General features: G+C 42.3%; 1 protein-coding gene across 2 annotated transcripts in view; it reads right to left on the reverse strand.

Annotated features, from left to right (window-relative positions):
* Positions 1 to 684: 684 nt before the first annotated feature.
* Positions 685 to 22,698, reverse strand: part of RPRD1B (regulation of nuclear pre-mRNA domain containing 1B) — a 59,274-nt gene continuing 37,260 nt past the window's right edge. For both annotated transcript variants that reach the window (XM_030825529.1, XM_003253564.3), the window contains one exon: positions 685 to 3,311. In XM_030825529.1, coding sequence (XP_030681389.1) covers positions 3,162 to 3,311 — 150 coding nt within the window. In that variant the 3' untranslated portion in view covers positions 685 to 3,161. The remainder of the gene's footprint in view (positions 3,312 to 22,698) is intronic.

Here is a 22,698-nt window from a genome sequence, read left to right on the forward strand (position 1 = left end):
CAGATAACCCCACTTCTTCTGGCAGATGCTGCCATTACCCAGTGGACAGGTTTATGATCCTTCCAAACATATCACTGGCTTCAAAAGGACCTAATTCAAAACCATTTTTGTTATTTTGAGAGCTTTAACCAGCAATACACAGTCAATATGCTTTCACTCCATGTACAAGTGAAAAGGACAAAGGAAAGCCATGACTGTATTTAAGAGACACACCACTTGGGTTCGCAATTATCTCACATTTTTCGTCTTTTTACTGTTCAGCATGGCTTTCCCTGTACTGCCAAAATCAAATCGCTCTCAGAAGCCTACTGGTGTGAACAAAGGCGCTAAAATCAAAGAACTTCCAAGTTTTAATCTGTCAGAGATTGGCTGTGAAGTATGGGGGAAGAGTCATTTAACCTCTCTCCATCAGTTCCCACTTCTGTACAATGAGGGTAAAACTATGGCGGCACCTCTCATGGGTACTGTGTGGATTGCCTAATTAAAGCTAATTAAGCTCCTGGAAAGAACCAGAAAATACTACGTAAGTGCTGAGTATTTATGTGCCTCTAACAGACAAAAAAACTCCCAAGGGACAAGATTCTGTGCAGACAGCACATCTCTATTGGTGATTACTAATCACCCACTGCTTACAAAGGCACTGTTTTCAGTAACAGGGTAGTTTTTAAAAAAAATCACACAACGTTGTTCAACAACACCATCTTTATTCAAAAATATATATCTATGAGACATTTCAGAATATACTGCTGCCACCAACGACAGCCTATACTTCTAAATAGTCCTAAATTAATATACAAATTTAAGCTTTGAAAATATTCTTTAAGAAAAACAAACAAACAAAAACAAGGGAAGACTGAAGACTTTCTGAGGAATATGACCTAAAGGAAAGGTCCTTTGAGGCCTACAGATGCCCTAAGAAAGAAAAAACACAAAAACAAAAACCACCCACCCCACCCACCAAGTCACCTCACACATACAAGGTGGAAGGTTCATTTAAATTAAACAAATGAAGTAAGCACACTTTGGGAGGATGTGGACAGCAGAATTAAGATTTAAAAAACGAAAGCATTTCATCAAAACAAAAAACTAACTTCCTCACAGGAAGTCCACTAGTAACAGGTATTAAGAGGCCAACACATTCATTTACATAATCGCTACAGTTTCATTTCTTACTTTTGCTGTAATAATTATGCACCAATTGCTGGTCAGAGACTCAGTTGGATAAAACAGAGCAGTGGGCTAAATCCATTCTGTTATTATTTTCATCTAGTTGATCAGAGCAAATATCTACGATCCTCTTTTGGCTGGATTGTGGCTGGTCAGATCTCACTTCCTTGGTGAAAGCATAGAGTGTCCAAGACGGGCCTGCTCCGAAACACGCTCATCTAGAAAGCAGCACACCACAGGGGGCGCGGGAGAGGTTGGGGAGTGCAGCAGCAGCAAAGATTACAATTTATCTTGCAATTTTAGTGATGTCACCTATGGCCTCTGGAAGAAAAACCTTATAGACTCATTAACAGTGACAGAACAACAGGCAGTGTCAATAAGCAAACAACACAGTCTGAATTCAAATCTGAATAACAGCTCAAACACTACTAGGTTCTACAGAGTTAAACTGAGTATCTGCTACGACTTTTCATTGTTCTCACTTCATGACAAGCAGGAGAGCTTCTGGAAGGGAAGCCCGTTATGCTTTATAAACACAGGTTATGTTTCAATGTGTTTAACATGTAAAATTACATGTAATTTTTGGTGATCCTGGAAATAGCAACACAAATTAATGGAGATTACAAAGCCCCCTCCACTGAATTCCTTTTTATATATCGTTTGGGTTTCAGCCTCTGGTCAAGAACTCCTATTACACTACTGGGGCAAATCGCTTTCTGCCCTTTCCAATGTCAAAAATAAGCCTGCCAAATTAGAATGATTTACAATCAGCAGGCTGAACCTTTACTATAAGCAAGATAAAAATCCTCTAACTACATTATATAGTCATAATGTCAGCTGACATGATAATAGAATTAAAACCCCCAATTAATATCCCCAACTTCCCGCCTCCCCTGCCCGAGACGAGCTATTCAGTAACATCTGATGCAAGTATTCCCCATCGTGTGGGGACAAGGACCTGTGCAGTGGCATAACCTGACAGACGGACCTGCTCAGCATCCTATTTGCAGTGATGTTCGAGTTTAGCCACCGTACTGTGGACATGCACCCAGACAGCGAATTAAACATTAGTGTGTACCCTACTCCCAGAAGAAAGGGTCCAAGAAACACCCACACAGAGTCCAAATGCAGCACACCTGTGTGTGGGGCCTTCATCTTTTGGAGCCCACCAATGCCTGCCACCCCTAACACTTGCCTTTGCACCCACCAGGGATCAAGGCATCCTGTTATTCGGAATGTGCTCCGACAGTGGAGAAGTGCAGCATGGGAAGGTTGTATCTAGGAACTTGAAGCAAATAAATTACTTTTAATTCATGCTTGTGATCCCTGTTATTCTGTCTCTGAACTGTGCCTTTATGCTCCAGATTAGCTTTGAATCTTATTGCTAGATTCTCCAATCTGTTTACAAAATAAATGCACCTCATCTTCGTGCGTCACTAGGAGAAGTAATGGAAAGGGAGGATCAGAGATTTGGCAAACTCTTTATGGCAACGTTACGACAGCTGTGCCTCCAACCTTTTGGGGCAGATGCAGCTGGGAAAGCCAGCATCTCCAGGGCAAGTGCCTTAGTGGAAGCCCACACCGAACTTGAACAAACCCAGCTCAGAAAGGAGAAGCTGCTTTCATGACAAAATGCTGTCATGAGGGACAAGATTCTTTTGAAAGCTTCCAGAAGTACACATGATTTTCATAACTTCTTAGGTATAAGGAGACAGCTAAGAATGGAAAACCAACAGGTGGGCATGAAAATATAAAGTGGGAGAAAAAGTCTGTAGTCTTTGCAAATAAGAACATAAACCAGATTCCAGTCGCCACTGTTCTGAACTGTACTCAAGATGAGAGGCTGAAGAGAATCAGAGTCTGAGGTTCTTTCTTGAGGCTGGGGGACTGGGCGGAAGAAGGGATAGAACCAGGGGCTAGAAGGTTATTTCCAACCATGACTTGCCCTCTTCTTTCTGCTGGTACAAACAGAAATCTGGGACATGACACCCATCCTAGTCAGTTGAAAACAGGTCCCCAGCAGAGGGCAGGGGGGCTAAGCCCCCTGTGACGTTGGGCAGCAGTGAGAGGTCTGGCAAGCTCTGAATATGGGATTTCAGTTCCTTGCGGACCTGGGTTACTCGCGCGAGCTTCTGTTTGTATTCCTAAGGAGACAAAGAGAAGACAATACCGTTAAGTCTGTGCGTGCCGAGGGCATGGGTGCTGCTGGAGCCGGGCAGCTACTCTCATCCTTGTGTTCTTCCTTGTCCCCACCAGCCTGCCCACCCTGTTCAGCTATATCGCAAAGCTAGGGCTTCAAATGCTCAAAAGGCAAAACTTTCTATCAAAAAAGGAATGCAGAGTGCCATATTGGCAACAGTGAATTAAACGGTATTCAACTTAGGGCTTGAGATTTGGAAGTAGAAAGAAGTAACACTTGGTATTTGCATTCTTTTTGTTGGTTCTCAGAAGTTTCAAAATGCCTTATAAAATAAAATACAGACAACTGAGTGTCACAATTTCTTTGTGGACTCCACCTAGACATGGCAAGAAAAAAAAACACTCAAGTTACACTTCCTATGTTAAAGCTTGGAGATTAACCCAAATTTATCATGTTTTGCCAACAAGCACTAGAGAAGCTCAAAATACCCCACTGCTACTCCCTGTGACCAGGGCCTCCTCATTCCATGACTGAGTCACTGCAGTAAGTCCCTGGTGAGGCCTCCTGACCTCTAAGGCTCCTAAAATGCCACCAGACTTCTCTCCCGAAAACCCAGCTTTCATGAAACCACTCCCTTGAGAAAGTGAGGCACGGCACCCCACTAGCTCCATGATCTGGTCCTTCAGAGCAGAGTTCAAGGTCTTGCAAAATCAGCCCCTGCCAAGGTGTGTTTCTCACAACCTCCTAACCCTCTTTGTCTGTGTGGACCATTTTTTCAGGATTCCCCGCAAGCCTGGAGGGGGTCTCTCTCTTCTCCCAGCCCTAGCAAAGCCTGGCCTCCACTCCTCTGCTCCTTGGACTATCTGGACTCCACCCCTCTAGGAAAATCCTTGCTCTGCATCCAGGAGACGACTCCCCATCTCCTCCTGCTTCAGAGCTCTCCCTCACACAGGGTGTGTACCTGAGCCCCCAGCAAGCTGCTCTATGCTCTCTCCATACATGTGAGACTTCTATGTTCCTCTAGAATATGAATCCCCTAATGATAGGAATGGGGCATATTTTTTTTCTTTCCTCAGCTCCCAGAAAAAGGTACTCTTGATAAATCTGCCAAGATATATAGAAAACAACCCTAGGCCATGTGAAGTCTGGGGCTCTTGGCCCCCTTGGGGCTTAGGTTTTGTCCTCTCGGTGTCTCTGCGAGGGTAAGTAGATCCCTGAGGCTGGGCCCCTGCTGACTTAGAAAGCCCTTCCTGCAGGAATGTAACAAGAAGGTCTGGGCTGAGATGCAGAGACCTAGGCTTGGTCCTGGTTCTGCCTCTAACCTGCTGTGTGACCGTGGATGTGTTCCCTTCTTCCATATCTGAAAGTGAGGGAACTGGACCATAACACTTCTTTTCAAGTTCTAAATTCCATGATACCAGATCCCTGATGCACACCTGAAAAGGCAGAAAGTAGAAGCTAAAGAATGTCTGGGAAGAATAATGAGGCAGGAAAAAGGTCAAATGAAGAATACTTACTAAGTTGTAAGGACAAAACTCCAAGCAAGGAGTGACAGGAGGGAACCAGGCATAACCTCTCCCCATTACTGCAGGCAGTCAGTCTCCCACCCTCAATGGGAGCTCCTCAGGCAGTCCACAAAGGAAGAGAAAAGGGTGGAGAGTAAGCTCTCCTAGCAGCCTGTTTCTTTCCTTTGTAAACTTACCACAACTAAAATTAAACAATGACTTACGTAAATGATTAGCAATGACTCCCACCCTTAACTAGTAAGCTCCTGGAGGCCAGGACCAGACCCATCTGCTTCCCCCAGCATCCACCAGGCTCCGCAGTGTCCAGCAAACAGTAGGCACCCAGCACATGTGCCGAATGAATGAGCCATATCTAAAACATAACATCAGGTAAAAGCATACCACATGAAGTAGCTCCTGAGACTCAGACTTTGGTTACCAGTCACCTTTCAGGTTCCTGAAGTTGAAAACTATTTTCAAATTTGAGGATCTGAACCCCCTTTCTCCCACAAGTACTTTTCTTCATTGGCTGTTTATACTTCAAGGGAAATTAATATAAAGGATGAAGTCGACTAATTCTCTATTTCTGGACATGGATTCATCTAATAAACTTCTGAATGGAAGGTATAAAAAGGGTAAAACAGCAAAACAACTACAGAACAGGGACTTCCTGCCCCCCTGCCTTAATTCTCTGACCAAAGCTGACAAATCAAAGCCACCTCGACTCAGAACCAACCACTCTTGGCAACTAGGGAGCCCTTCAGTTGAAGGAGTCCCTCAAGAACAGTTTGAAAACCACCAAGTCTCTAGAAGCTGAGCTGGGATCAGAATCCAAGACTCCTTACTCTTGGGTTATCATCAGACCAACCTGGCAAGTTCATTGAAGTTAAAATGGAAGGCACTTTGATCTAATTAGACACCACCTTAAGTTTAACTAATTCTCTCCTAGGCAATTTCTTAAAAATCCCAGTTGTGGCCAGGTGCGGTGGCTCATGCCTGTAATCCCAGCACTTTGGGAGGCTGAGGCAGGCAGATCACCTGAGGTCAGGAGTTCAAGACCAGCCTGGCCAACATGGTGAAACTCCATCTCTACTAAAAAATACAAAAGTTAGCTGGGCAGGGTGGTGGGTGCCTGTTAATCCCAGCTACTCAGGAGGCTGAGGCAGGAGAACTGCTTGAACCCGGAGGGGCAGAGGTTGCGGTGAGCTGAGATTGCGCCACTGCACTCCAGCCTGGGCAACAGAGCGAGATTCCGTGTCAAAAACAAAAACAAAAACAAAACAAAAAACCCAAAAAACCAAACGGTTGTTTCTGTTTGGAAGGGGGTATAGGGTGGGGTATGGGGGATTCCATCATGCTTAGGCTGATATTATATTCTGGACATTACCGAAGAAACTCATTTAACTAAAAAGAAATGTGTTCCACTCTTCAAGCCACTCTGAAAGTGGACGGATCCTGCCCAGAGCTCTTGATGCCACTGGGTAACTCTTCTCGCAGGGACGCCTATTGTAAGAGCAGGCATCGGAGGAAGGAATCACTAGAGAAAGAAAGAGGGAGAGTGAGACTGTCACTGAAAAGGATTAATAAACATCAAGGCTGGCCTGGGCATGGTGGCTCACACCTTTAATCCCAATGCTTTCAGAGGCTGAGGCAGAATGACTGCTTGAGGCCAGGAGTTCGAGACCAGCCTGGGAAATAGAGTGAGACCCTGTCTCCACAAAAAAATAAAAAACACAAAACACTGAGGCTGGTAAAAAGGAAAGATCTGTAGGCTAAAAGGGTTAAATGTATCGGCAAGGATAACTGAGTATATACTCTGAATAACCAAATACAGGTAGCAATTGCCTTTAAAACTGTTAAAACATGTACCTGCTTAACTGGGACAGTCAAACGACCCAGATTAATTTCCTGAGGAGAAGCAAGCAGGCTCGAATTCATGGCAAGCTCTGATTAGGTTAAACTGAGGCTATAGTAATTTTTATAGTCCACTAAATAGACTCAAGTAGTAACTACTGTGATTTCCCACTCCCCATCCCTGCTTTTAAAAACAGATTCAGGCTTTCTAAACAAACTCATCTGTAAACCTTGCCATGGACCAACAAAAGAAATTAACAGTGACTCCAGGCTAGACAAGGTGGTTCACGCCTGTAATCCCAACACTTTGGGAGGCTGAGGCAGGTGGATCACTTGTGCCCGAACATGGCAAAACCCCATCTCTACAAAAAATGCAAAATTAGCCAAGCGTGGTGGCACATGCCTATAGTTCCTGCTACTCAGGAGGCTGAGGTGGGAAGATTGCTTGAGCCCAGGAGGCAGAGACTGCAGTGAGCCAAGATCACACCACTGCACTCCAGCCTGGGTGAGAGTGAGACCCATCTCAAAAAAAAAAAAAAAAAAAAAAAAAAAAAAGACTGACTCTAAACAAAACTCCCCCAAATACAACTCCAGCCTTCACCTGCCTCCGAATTCTCCGGTTCTTAAGCTCTCTCAGTTGGGTCTTGCAGACCCTCACTAACTGACTTTCCAGGTTATTCTCTTTGGGTCTGGAGAGATGAAGGAGAAAGGTCTCAGGAAAATCCAAGAATCTCGTGTCTCAACTTACCAGCCTGCCTTCTCACACAAGTGCAGCTCACGAGCTCTGTTGCCACAAGGTTCCTCAGCTACTCCTGCTCTCAGAAGAAATCCAGGCCTCTTTTCCATATCCCATAAAAACCAACTCCAACGTGATGAGACCCACTCAGATTCTTCCACCTCGTCTAAGAGTGGTGCATCCCATAATCTCTTTAGTACACCAAGTACCACTCAGGTAGAAAAATGATGTGCCCAGGTGGTCACATGCTTCTTGTTTCAGATACTTTATTCAGGACTATACTTTAGTCCTGTATGTAACATAGGACTAAACCTTTCATCCAACACCCACGCTCCCCTACCTAGAACTGGAATTCAAGAGCTCCAGTCCTGTGCCATTTACAGCTTCAGGACAAGCCTGCTGCAGCGTTCTTGCCCATCAGTCTCCTCTCCCCACCAGTGCACTCTTCTCAACCACAGTGCACAAGGCTCTCTCCAGCACTCTCATCTTCAGAGGGTGCCTTTCCTCCACGACAAATCTTGCAAGAGAAGACATGGCAAGCCCAAGCACTCTGGTTGCCATTCCTCTCCAGCGCATGCATTATTTATACTGAGAAGTGGGGGGCTGAGGTGGGCCTTCCATTCAGTGCCAAGTACCTACTGTGGCAACCCTGCCCTAGCCCAGAAGAGCCGTGGGGGGCCCCAAATAGGGAAGAATCATATCTGACTTGCTGCAGCAAACCTGTGTCAGAATCCTCAAGAAGGGGAGGTGGAGGAGGTGGCAGGCACCTTCGAGAAACTGCCTGGGTTTATTTGACTGCCAAGAAATGTTTACAACATAGAGGGTAAGGCCCAGTGTGGAGTTCTGAGATAAAGCCTAGGATTTATGCTCCTGGCAAAGCTTTGGAATCTTGCCTCACAGACTCTCTAAACTTGCAGGAGAAAATGTGTCTATAACATTTCCCTGCTTCCTGTGGATCCAGCTGACACCGTGAACTCCACCCATCACGGAGCACCCAGACAATCTGCTGAAGAGAGCAGGGCTTACACATTCTTTGCCTTTTTTGGTTAGAGAAGTAAGCCAGACCTGACACACTGCAGATGAGCTCTGGGATAAGAGGGCTAGAAATGACAGGGGCTGGCATTGCAATGACCTTTCCACAGGAATTTCATTTTCAAAACGAACAAAACTATAAGCGTTTCCTCTAGCAACACATGTAAGAAACAATGATCAAAATGTAAACATTATTAAACCTATTTTCTTTCTTGCTAAGTAGAGGACTCCTGGAAATCTCCAGGAATTGTGCTACAGGACATATGGTATATCAAAATCACCCACTGTTTGGCTATCCCCAATTAATAGTCATAAAGGGTTACTGTGCACGAAGCAGTTTACGAAGGCCCGTTTTAAAGGTGACCTGCCACACTGAATTTAAGTCAAAGGACTGCTTCATAGTATGCAGGTTGAGAGAGCCAAGCCCAAAGGGGAAGCTGACCCACACCCCACCAATATTTAACACACCTGCCAAGCCCCCTCATCCTGCCAGGAGGCTTATCCCTTGCTACTAAGGCCACAGGACCTACACTTGAGAAGCACAGCCTCTTAAACCACAATTTCACTCACTCATTCATTTATGTTTTTGGAAAATACAATATATGAATATTTGGATTGAAAATAAGAGTGCCGTTTTTAAATTTTCTTCAAAGATCCAACGTGGGAACAAAAAACCATCACTGACCTGCACCTCTCCCCCAGCCAGCTCCATGCTCCCATATGACCTAGTGAGAGCTGCGACATTTCGAAATGATACATTCTGGGGTGTCACAGCATGGCGGGAGCTGCTGAGTAAGATGCTGGGGATACCATTTGACCCAGCCATCCCATTACTGGGTATATACCCAAAGGACTATAAATCATGCTGCTATAAAAACACATGCACACGTATGTTTATTGCGGCACTATTCACAATAGCAAAGAGTTGGAACCAACCCAAATGTCCAACAACAATAGACTGGATTAAGAAAATGTGGCACATATACACCATGGAATACTATGCAGCCATAAAAAATGATGAGTTCGTGTCCTTTGTGGGGACATGGATGAAACTGGAAAACATCATTCTCAGTAAACTATCGCAAGGACAAAAATCCAAACACCGCATGTTCTCACTCATAGGTGGGAATTGAACAATGAGAACTCATGGACACAGGAAGGGGAACATCACATTCCAGGGACTGTTGTGGGGTGGGGGGAGGGGGGAGGGACGGAATTAGGAGATATACCTAATGCTAAATGACGAGTTAATGGGTGCAGGAAATCAACATGGCACATGGATACATATGTAACAAACCTGCACATTGTGCACATGTACCCTAAAACCTAAAGTATAATAAAAAAAAAAATAATAAAAAAAAAAAAAAGATGCTGGGGAAGATACAAAGAAGAGAAGAAATTGTGGCTCCAATCCCAATACTCGGGGCCTCTCAGCTCCACTATCAAAACCCATAATAAAGGTACATACAAAGAATTTCCCAAAAGGAAAAACGACAAAATGCCTATAACTGGAGGAAATGTTCTTGGAGTAGTCCGGCCATCCATGGGAAAAGCCAAATGGGAGCAAGCTTCTTAAACCTGAAATTGTACCACAAAGCATTTTCAGGGCACTGCTTTCTCCCCAGAGGCTCCTCCACACAAAAGGTGATAAGGCAGCTTCTACTGGCACAAGAAAACCCCCGATCTCACAGGGACATGCAGAAGCAAGGGGAGAATGAAAAGTCAGTGTCTATACTAACTAAAAAAAAAAAAAAAAAAAAAAAAACTAAAAAAGGAAAATACACTTTAGGACTGGACAATTTTCAAGCCTTAATCATAAAGCTAAATATTTTCAATTTAACAGATGCTCATAAAATGCTTTAAAAAGATATGGATTAATAAATGAACCTGGATCCTTCAAAAATCCTTACATTTATGGAATGGGGTCCCTCACTACATAAAACCAGTAAAACCAAAATACTAAAGTATAAGACAAACTATTTAGTTTTTTTTTAAAGTAAACTATCAAAAATGCATGCTTTGCACAAGTAACAAAGACCCCACAAATTAGCTTCTTTAAGGACTATTTTAATGGAAAGTCAGGTTATTGATTTTTGTGCAGACAAACATCAAAGGTACAGACAAAGGTTTCTCATTTTAAGCCAAATAATGGTAGAGTCAAGCATTCCCGGAGGACAGCTGAGAAACAAAAGGTAGAAAGGAAAAAAGACAAACAGACAAAAATTTTTTTTTGTGTCTGTGTATTTGGTTGTATCACATACAATTCTTTTAAGCATGTTTATTGTAATTTTTAGTGCTGGCAGATCTGTCCGGGGTAAGACAGTCTGTAGGTTACTGTACTACACTGGAATACAGCTCTCTATAATAAAAAAAAACTTCAATTCCTTTCCATTAGCAAACAAACAAGAAGGTTCTGTTTCCTAGCACCTCCAAAGGACTGGGAGTATATCACATCTTTTCTACTGGAGGCAGATGGCTGTGGCAGAAGTCAGAAAATACAAGTTCAGGCTGGGCATGGTGGCTCACGCCTGTAATCCCAGCACTTCGGGAGGCCAAGGCGGGTGGATCATGAGGTCAGGAGATTGAGACCATCCTGGCTAACACGGTGAAACGCTGTCTCTACTAAAATTAGAAAAAATTCGCCAGGTGTGGTGGCAGGCGCCTGTAGTCCCAGATGCTCGGGAGGCTGAGGCAGGAGAATGGCGTGAACCTGGGAGGCAGAGCTTGCAGTGAGCCGAGATGGCACCACTGCACTCCAGCCTGGGGGACAGAGCAAGACTCCGTCTCAAAAACAAAAACAAGAACAAAACAAAACAAAAACAAACAAACAAAAAAGAAAATACAAGTTCAACCTCTATGCACACAAACTAGAAAACCTAGAAGACATGGATAAATTCCTAGAAACATGGAATCTCCCGAGATTGAACCAGGAAGGAATTGAAACCCTGGACAGACCTACAACGAGTTCCAAAATTGAACGAGTAATTCAAAAACCTACCAACCAAAAAAAGCCCTGGACCAGACGGATTCAGAGCCAAAATCTACCAGACATATAATGAAGAGCTGCTACCAATCCTACTACTGAAGTAGTCCCCAAAAAAAATCAAGGAGGGAGTCCTCCCTAACTCATTCTATGAAGCCAGCATCATTCTGATGCCAAAACCTGGCAGACACAATGAAGAAAGAAAACTTCAGGCCAACATCCCTGATGAACACAGATGTAAAAATAAATGAAATACTAGCAAACCAAGTCCAGCAACACATCAAAAAGCTAATCCACCATGATCAAGTAGGCTTTATTCATCGAATCAAGGTTGGTTCAGCATATGCAAATCAACAAATGTGATCCATCACATAAACAGAACTAAAAACAAAAACCGCATCATCATTTCAAATTTCAATAGACACAGAAAAGGCTTTCGATACAATTCAACATCCCTTCACGTTAAGAGCCCTCAACAAACTAGGCATCGAAGGAACATACCTCAAAATAATAAGAGCCATCTATGACAAACCCACAGCAAACATCATACTCAACAGGCAAAAGCTGGAAGCATTTCCCTTGAGAGCCAGAATAAGACAAGACGCCCACTCTTGCCACTCCCGTTCAACACAGTACTGGAAGTCCTAGCCAGAGCAATCAAGCAAGAGAAAGAAATAAAAGGCATCCAAATAGGAAGAGAGGAAGTCAAACTAACTCTCGTTGCAGGCTATATGATTCCATAGCTAGAAAACCCCATAATATCTGCCCAAAGGCTCCTAGTTCTGGTAACTTCAGCAGAACTTCAGGACACAAAATCAATATACAAAACCCAGTAGCATTTCTATACACCAACAATGTCCAAGCTGACAGCCCAATCAAGAACACAATTTCATTCACAACAGCCACAAAAAGAATAAAATACAGCTAATCAGGGAGGTGAAAAATCTCCACAACAAGAATTACAAAACACTGCTCAAAGAAGTCAGAGACAACATAAACAAATGGAAAAACATTCTATGCTCATGGATAGGAAAAATCAATACTGTTAAAATGGCCATACTGCCCAAAGCAATGTACAGATTCAATGCTATTCCTATCAAACTACCAATGACATTCTTCACAGAATTAGGAAAAAAAACTATTTTTGCATGCACAGCATCTACTAACAAAAACAAAACAAACAGAAAACAATATTCTAAAATTGATTTTGAGCCAATAAAAAGCCCAAATAGCCAAAGCAATCCTAAGCAAAAAGAACAAAGCCCAGGGCATCACATTCCCCAACTTCAAACTATATTATAAGGCTACAGTAACTAAAACAGCATGGAAATGGTACAAAAATAGATACAAAGACCAATGGAACAGGGTAGAGAACTCAGAAATAAAGCTGTATACCGGCCAGGCACGGTGGCTCATGTCTATAATCCCAGCACTTTGGGAGGCCGAGGCAGGCAGAGCACCTGAGATCAGGAGTTCGAGACCAGGCTGGCCAACATGGTGAAACCCCATCTCTAACTAAAAATACAACATAAGCCAGGCGTGGTGACGTGTGCCTGTAATCCCAGCTACCCGGGAGGCTGAGGCAGGAGAACTGCTCAAACCTGGGAGGCAGAGGTTGCGGCGAGCCGAGATCGTGCCACTGCACTCCAGCCTGGGAGACAAAGAGAGACTCAAGACTCAAAAAATAAATAAATAAATAAATAAATAAATAAATAAATAAATAAACAAATAAAGCTGTACACCTACAAGCATCTGATCTTTGACAAAGCTGATGATAACAAGCAATGGGGAAAGTATTCCCTATTTAATAAATGGTGCTGGGATAGCTGGCTATCCATATGCAGAAGATTAAAACTGGACCCATTCCTTTTACCATATATAAAAACCAACTCAAAGTGGATCAAAGACTTAATGTAAAACCTCCAACTACAAAGACCCTAGGAGAAAACCTAGGAAATATCATGTCGGACACTGGCCCTGGCAAAGACTCCAAAAGTAATTGCAACAAAAACAAACTGACAAGTAGAATCTAATTAAACTAAAGAGCTTCTACACAGAAAAAGAAACTATCAACAGAGCAAAAAGACAACTTAGAGAATGGGAGAAAATATTTGCAAACTATGCCACCATCAAAGGCCTAATATCCACAATCTATGAGGAACTTAAGTCAATAAGCAAGTAACAAAAAACCCCATTAAAAATAGGTAAAGGACATGAACTGACACTTTTCAAAAGAAGACATACATGCAGCCAACAAGCATATTTAAAAAGCTCAGTATCACTAGTCATTAGAGAAATGCAAATCAAAACCACAATGAGATACCATCTCATACCAATCAGAATGGCTATTAAAGAGTCAAGAAATAACAGATGCTGGGGAGGTTGTGGGGAAAAAGGAACACTTATAAAGGGCTAGTGAGAACGTAAATTAGTTCAGCTACTGTGGAAAGCAGTCTGGAGATTTCTCAAAGAACTTAAAACAGAACAACCATTCAACCCAGCAATCCCAATACTGGGTATATAACCAAAGGAAAATATAAATTATTCTACCATAAAGACACATGCATGCCTAAGTTCATCACAGCACTATTCACAATAGCAAAGACATGGAATCAACCTAGATGCCCATCCACAGCAGACTGGATAAAGAAAATGAGTACATATATACCATGGAATACTATGCAGCCATAAAAAAGAATGAGATCACATCCTCTGCAGCCACATGGATGAAGCAAACTAAATACTGCATGTTCTCACTTATAAGCTGGGAGCTAAACATTGTGTACACATGAACACAAAGAAGGGAAAAATAAGACACCCGGGACTACTTGAGGGTGGAGGATGGGAGGAGGGTGAGGACTGAAAAACTACCTATCAGGTACAATGCCAATTACCTGGATGACAAAATTATCTGTACACCAAATACCTGTGACACACAATGTACCCATGTTAACAAACCTGAACCCCCTGAATAAAATAAATAAAAGTTGGAAAGAAAAAAAAAAAAAAAAAGAAAATCCAAGTTCCTATCCTACACTTCCATGTGCCTAAGATGTAACATGTGACAAACTCACTGGGCTCCTATATATGAGATGGGAATGAAAACAACGCCTATGGCATGGGGGAAGCTTGGGTGAGAACAGGCGCTTGCTAAACTGTTCCATTTGAATCAACAGATCTGATGGAGAAAGAACACTCACCCCTCCCATATTCTATTATTTTATGAGCAATACTTAATCTTCCTGATTTATAATATGTCAAGAAAAGACATGCAGAGTTGAAGAAAAAGAATTATTAATGGGATACAAAATCCTTTCTCCCAGAAACCATTTGATTATATCTTTAAAATTTAGCACATTTACTAGAAGCTGCCTTGAGAAAAGGAAAGGATCTTTGACCGAGGGCACCTCTTTTTCCTTAAAGGTCTACCTGTAATACTGGAAAACAAAAAAAATCACAGAATTTTTAAACTTGGTGGTACCACAGTCCAGTCAGTCCATCAAGCTATAGGCTTAGTGAGAAGAAGTCCATTGAGCAACATCCTCTGACTGGAAAGAGTCCCCATCAAAGGCAGACACCGACCATGTCTAGAGGTGAACCAAGTGACACCAGTACTTGCCACCCTGAGATCAGGACAGTGGGCCAAGTATCAGGAGTGCGTTGGACATGCCTGAGTGACAATACAGACAGAACTTTATGGTCTGGTAATAATCCACAAACAGACTGACAACCTACGTGGTGCTCTGAAGGAAAAAGCTAGGGAGCTAAGACAGTATATGGGGCTGGGGGGTTGGGGTGAGGTCTGAGGAAAGACTGTCCTGAGAAAATACTGTTTGACATGACATACAAATGGTGAACACAGGAATTAACTAGGTAAGGATAACTGATGGAAAGTAAACAAGAGGAAGTAAGTCCTGGGCAGAGAGTGGGAACGGCATATGTAAAGCCTGAGATCAAAGAAGGCCAAGTGCAGACAAAATGTCATGGGACACAACAAGAGATGTGGCTGAGGAAGTCAGCAGGGGCCAAGTCATGGGGTGCAGGAGGGGGCCAGGCCAGCAGTTGGGCCCACAGTCTTTTTTTTTTTTTTTTTTTTTGGGACAGCCTGCACTCTGTCACCCAGGCTGAAGTGCAGTGGCACGATCATGGCTTATTGCAGCCTTGGCCTCCTGGGCTCAAGTGATCCTCCTGCCTCAGCCTCCCCAGTAGCTGGGCATGAACCACCATGCCCAGCTAATTTTTAAATTTTTGATAGAGACGGGGTTTTGCCATGTAGCTCGGGATGGTCTCAAACTCTTGGACTCAAGTGATCCACCTGCCTCAGCCTCCCAAAGTGCTGGGATTACAGACGTGAGCCACCACACCTGGCCACTGGGCCCATATTCCAAGAACTAGGAAAAATGAGAAGCTACTTAAATGTTTAAACAGGGGAATGACATGCTCAGAGCTGCATTCTGAACACATCATAGGGCTGCCATGTGAAGAATGGATTATAGGGCCTAAGAGCAGATGCAGATGATCAGTCATGAGGCTACTGCAAGGATCCAGGGGGGAGAGATGATGACAGAGTAGACTAGGTGATGGAAGTGGAGACAAAGACGCAGAGAAGGGAGGCAGATTCACGAAAAACTGGGAGGGAGCAAAAACCACAATGGCGTGGCACCTACTCAGCTATGGAAGATGGTGGTGGGAGGTCAACCTGGCAGAGGCATAGCAGAGGAACTGAAGGAGAGGCTGCGACAAGGAGGCCAAAGCAACAGATTTGGGGGCTGAAAAAATCAGGAGAAACACTGGATGAGGCCTAGTGTCTGATTTTGATGGATGGCACTGCCACTCTCCAAGCCAAGGAAAGAGAAGGAAAGGAGAGGTGAGAAGGAAGGAGACAGTCTGTCGCAGCCATACTGTTTGAGGTGTCTGTGGAAATGAGATACATGAGTCTGAAGTACAAGGAAGGGGTCTGACCTAGAGATCTAGAGGTAGGCCATCAACATCCAGTTGGTAACTGAAGCCAGCCTAAGTATAAAGCACTCAAGGAAAAGGTCTAGGCCCGGAGCAGTGGCTCATGTCTGTAATCCCAGCACTTTGGGAGGCTGAGGCGGGTGGATCTCCTGAGGTCATGAGTTCAAGACTTGCCTGGTCAACATGGTGAAACCCTGTTTCTACTAAAAATACAAAAATTAGCTGGGCGTGGTGGTGGGCGCCTGTAATCCCAGCTACTCAGGAGGCTGAAGCAGGAGAATTGCTTGAAGTCAGGAGGTTGCAGTGAGTCCAGATCACGCCACTGCACTACAGCCTGGACAACAGCAAGACTCCATCTCAAAAAAAAAAAAAAAAAAAAAAAAAAAAAAAAAAAAAAAAAAAAGGCCCAGAATGAGAAAAGGCTAAAGGAATAGCAACATTTACAATACAGGCATGGATAAAAGCTTACTGAAGGATGAAAAAGCAGAAGAACCAGCAGAGGGTGGTACACAGAAACCAGAAATGCAAACACATTGTAATACAGTAATATTAAATGCTGCAGACAGGGCCAAAAACAGAAAGGGAGCCAAGAGGCAGAGACTAAGAAGCACCTTTTGGGTTTTGAGATTAGACCACTGGGGGCAGGGGTGGGGGGAAGGGGGTAAAATTCTGAAGACAGCCACTTGGGTGGAATGTAGACATGCATGCCAAGCTGCAACAGGCTGAGAAGCAGAGGCAGCAAGGAAAGTGGATATGGTGGTGGTTATAAGGGAGGGTGGTGCAGAGGGTATGCTCATGTGAATGTGATGATTTCTCTTAAACACTGGAGAGACAAAGCATGCTACATGCTGAGGACCTTCAGCTAGTTTACTGGAGACTTCTCACGTGGACAAGAAAATAAATTGGCCCTAAAGGTCCCATGTGACGAGGGAAGGCAGAAGCTAACAACTTCAGATTAGTTAAGGGGTTGGAATCTGTTGTCCCAGGAAGGTAAATTGTTACTTTATCAATGAAAAGCCACATCAAAGATAAAAGGCTGGGAGGACCACTGGCTTCAATGGAAAAAGCCAAAAAGAACCTGAATATGCAAAGCAGATCATCATCACTACACCATAATTGGGGTAAATGGTATCTTAAAGGGAACAATTCCTACTGAGTCTATGCCCCACAGAACAGACACACTGTGAGCAAAAGGAAAGGATTGAGAAAAGAACACCATGAGTAAAACTGGGATGTGTCCATTCATAATTACTGTCCAAACCCCAGTAATTCTCAGAAAGGCTGCTGGTAAATTTTTGTTGAGTTGAAGTTTGCAAAGTTATTGTGCTTGAAATTCTCAAAGTAGCTACTGGCAGAATTAAGCAAAGAGAGCTGATCATACTTCTTCCTACAGATGTTTAAAGATAAAGGACCTCAATAAGGGAAAAAAACAAATAAGGAGGCTTGCACAGCCATCATGACAGCTGGCTAGTACCATCCTCTTCACATAAAGCATGCCGTATTTTTGGGGCTCATGGCTTTCATCTGCAAAGGTTTCACTTGACTCCTGATTATAACCAGAATATTTTGCCCCCATCTCAGAAAATGACTCTTTCTGATCTATTTCAAGTCTAACATTTTAGAGACAGAAAAACAAAGTCAGAGATTAACTTCCAAGATTGCAAAGTATGCCACAATCCAATTTTAACTTTCTTCAAAATCCCAATTTTAAGTGGGAGTAGAAGGCCCACCTTAACAGTAGTAGGAACATTCATAAAGACTAAAATAGAACCTTGCTCAAAATAACACGCACCCACTAGGTCAAACAGGCAGCTCAAATTTCTGCAATCTGAACCTTGCTCTCAAAATTATGCTCACTCAAGGCAATGTTACAGTAGAAGTATGTGCTATTTTCACACAGCTGTCTCAAATGTAAACAAGATCATTTAAAAGCCAGAAGAGAGCTCCATTAGTCTAATTAAACTATTCTGTGTTTACTCCTTCATAAAACAAAAGACTAATCCTTAACTTGTATAGAGGTTTATACAAAATAAGCTCAATGAAGTCCTAGACTGGTTAAGATGCTTTGGAAAAGACAAGAACTCCTACGGCAGGAACGCATTCTGGTGGCAAAGACTGTGAAATGTATATGACCTTCAGTGTACTTAAAAGACAAGCAGACATCTGCACATATACATAGAACCACTTCTAGAAATCTACAGGAAGAAAATAATCCAAATACTGAAAGTTAGCCTAAAGCTAAGAGACAGAGACAGAAACATACAAGTGCTCAATACATATAATCATTGACTATCCAACGACAGGTATTCAAGCAATCATTTACAATGTTTATAAAGTTTTTATTTACAAGGAAAAATAATCATGTTAAGAAAAAAGCATGACAGAAAATTATCTGCACGTTATCATTCAGTTTAATTTTAAACTAAGAGGAAAAGGAAATATGCAAAAATTAAAAATACTTATCTCTGGGTAATGAGACTAATTTTATTCTTTATACTTATTTACTAAGTTTCCTCTGATGTATTACTTTTACAATCAAAAAAAGAAAAAAAACAAAAACAAAAACTCTGAGTACTAGTTGAATCAGAGTGAATGTTCTGGCAGGCAGGAGTAATACGAGGCCCAGGTGCTGTTTTAACTTCATATTATATGCATTTCATAAATATGAAAAATTAGTGTTACATACACGAGGTGAAACTCAGTGGCACTGTTCCATCAAGCAGGGGTTACACTGCCTACAGAAGTTGGGCTACAAATATGAAAATGGTACTATGGCTAAAGGCATGAATTCTTGCTGGGAAAGCCTTAAAACCGTGTCACTTTTTCAATGTAAAGTCTCAAAGTCTCAAATGTTGGCAAATCATGTTCTTAAGTCACTAAGTATGTGAAGTACATTATAATGTGGCATTATTTTCCTGCAGTGAAAAATAAGTATCATAGGTTTCACATTGTAATGAAGAAACACACACACACCCAAGAGATAAAAGCTCCAGGTGTAAACTGGGCCTGAGCAACAGGGTCAGTAGACTAAAATGAATAAAAGAAATCCAAGGAACTCCGAATCACTCACAGAAGCCCACGCATCAACTCAATAAAAGTCCTCACATATTGGAGGGAAACCGGTGGAAAAAAAGAAAAGAAGAAAGAAAGAAAACTCCCACATCAAAGTAGGGGATGGAAAGGCAAGGGAGAGCAGTGAGCATACTACGGCCTGCTTCATGGGAAAGGACTGAGTGCAAGGCCCCGTAGTCACTTGGCAGCAGAATGACCTGTTTCAACAACTATTCTAACAACCTAGGTGCTGACAGAGCTGACAGCCTAGGGAGGACAGAGCTGAATACTATGGAAGGGCAGTGAGTTTAGAGGACTGAGAAAAGGGGGCCAGCACTAGGCAGGGCCTCTCAGCTCCCAGGAGAACACAGTGGATGATCACTGTAGTTAGGAGTCAGAAGATCACTGGCTTCCTCTGTGACCCTGAAGTGCTCACATAAACCCAAGGGCTCTTACCTAAAATGATGATTAGATCGCCGGCTCCCATCTGTCCTTACCATAATAGGACACTGAGATACTGGCTTTGATCATCATAGGAAAGACGAATTTACTCCAAAGTTGACAAAAAAGGAGCTCTCTATCTCCCCCTACTGCCTGGCCTAATATTGAAACAAAAGCTTCTAACCATCTGCACCCTGCAGGGAGGTGCTGCCAAAAACAACAATCTGCCATCATTTTGGTTTAGCACCCCCACTGTAGCCAAAGAATTTCTCAAGTTGTTATAACCACAATCAAACAGAAATATGAAGAGTCATAAGGCAATGCTGGATTCTGAACCATTTCCCCCTTCCCAGCTGTGTTGTCTGAAGTCAGAGGCTCTACTCCTGAGTAGTCATTACAGCCAAGGGGGAGGTGCCAAGTGAGGAGAAACACCAGCAGCTTTAAGTTGATGAGCCAATTTCTCCCCTCCTATCAGAGGAAGAGCATGAGCATGGGTATAGCGAGGCAGATACTTAGAACCTTGGTGGCAGAGTAGGTTCTTTCACACTTAGAATGCTTTCATGCAATTATTTTATGACCCCACATAAAATGTCATTTCTCTACAACAAGATTCTTGGGAATTGTTTAAATGATTAAACTTTGGATACTATTCTGTGTAAGATGTCTTCTGCTGTTGATGTTGCAGAATCAAAATTCTGAAATCAAAACAAAAGCACAAATCTGATGAAGTTACCAGATGTCTGCCTTGGACTCTATTCTGGTCTGCAGCTAACTCTCTCTCTCTCTAGGTTTCTTCACCAATTCAGAAGTCTGATCATATGATCTCTAAGGTTCTGTCCAGCTCAATAATTCTGCTAATCACTTTACTTAGATATCCAGGCCTCTATGTGTCACTTTACTTTGTAAAGCTGCTGTTGTGACTGTGCCCTGGTGACTCTGTTACAGAGTCCATACACAAAATACTCGTATCTTCTAGAGGTGGGGGTTAACACTATTGAAAGGTGATACCACTGCCCTCCATCTGTGGTCCCAAAACCTAGACAGGGCCTTTATAATATCAAATGCATCAGTAAATGACACTCTCCTAGAGTGCTTTTTAAAATTCTGCAGCAGAAATTGAAGACTTAAATAAATGTGAAGACATCCCCTGTTCATGAGCTGAAACACTTAAAATTGCTAAAATGGCAATATTCCCCAAAGTGACCTGCAGACTCAATGCATTCCCTAGTAAAACTTCAATTACTTTTTTTGCAGAAATGGAAAAGGTGATTGTTAAATTCATAGGGAATTGCAAGCGATCCTAAATAGCCAAAACAATACTGAAAAATAACTCTGAGGACTCATACTTACTGATTTTAAAACTTACTACAAAACTACAGTGATGGAGATAGTGTGGTATCAGCATAGGATAGACATATACATTAATGGAATAGAATTGAGAATCCAGAAATAAACCAATACATCCGTGGCCAATTGATTTTTGACAAGCGTGCTGGGCATTCACGTGGAGGAAAAGAGTAGTCTCTTCAACAAATGGTGCTGGGACAAACAGATATCTACAGGCAAAAGAAGGAAGTTGGTCCCCCCCTACATCACACCACATACAAAAACTAACTCAAAACAGATTAAGAATGTAAATCTAAGACATAAAATTATAAAACTCCTAGAATACAGAAAAAAATTGTCATGACCTGGGATTGGCAACAGATTATTACATGTGACCCCAAAAGCATGAGCAACAACAAAAAAAATAGATGAATTGGAACTCATAAAAATAAAAACTTTTGCACATCAAAGGATATTATCTAGAAAGTGAAAAGACAACTTATAGGAGAAAATATTTGCAAATCATATATGTGATAAAGGTATATTATCCAGAATATATAAAGAACTTTTACAACTTAAAAAAAGCAAATAACCCAATTTGAAAATGGGCAAAGGAATTGAACACACATTTCTCCAAAGATACATAAACAGCCGACAAGCATACTGAAAGATGATCAGTATCGTTAGTAATTAGCAAAATGCAAATCAAAACCATAATGAGATAAACCTGCACATGTAGGTTGTCTAAAATAAAAAGACAGTAACAAATGTTGACGAGGATGTGGAGAAACTGGAACCCATGCACATTGCTAGTGGGAATGTAAAATGATGTAGCTGCTGTGGAAAACGGTCTGATGGTTCCTTGAAATGTTAAACATAGAATTACCATATGACCCAGCAATTCCACTCCTAGATTTATAAATACCCAAGAGAAATTAAAAGATATGGCCACACAAAAACTTCCACATGACTGTTTATAGCAACACTATTCATAAGAGCCAAAAGGTGGAAACAACTCACATGTCCATAGACAGGTTATAAACTGTGTCACATCCACATAACAGATTAGTGTTCTACCATAAAAGAGATGAAGTACTGATATATGCTACAACATGGGATGAATCTTGAAAACATCGTGCTAAGTGAAAGAAGCCAGACACAATTATGTTTTGGAACTTGATACAATACTGTGAATGTACTAAATGCCACCAAAATGTGTGCACTTTGAAGTGCATGGTTAATTTATGTTATATGAATTTCACCTCAATAAAACAATAAATCTGCAGCTTGGAACAAATTTCTCAAGAGCTCTTCCCTGTGTGGCATATCATCTTTGTGTGCACCATGTGGCATGTGTGTCAACACAGGACTATCTCCTTTCAGTTCTAGATCACTGACAGTCAGACACCATGATCTGAATAAAATTCACAGTTAAGGCCAGGCATGGAGGCGCATGCCTGTAATTCCAACACTTTGGGAGGCCAAGGCAGGTGGATCACCTGAG

Source organism: Nomascus leucogenys, chromosome 13, assembly GCF_006542625.1.
Source record: "Nomascus leucogenys isolate Asia chromosome 13, Asia_NLE_v1, whole genome shotgun sequence".
Classification (NCBI taxonomy): domain Eukaryota; kingdom Metazoa; phylum Chordata; class Mammalia; order Primates; family Hylobatidae; genus Nomascus; species Nomascus leucogenys.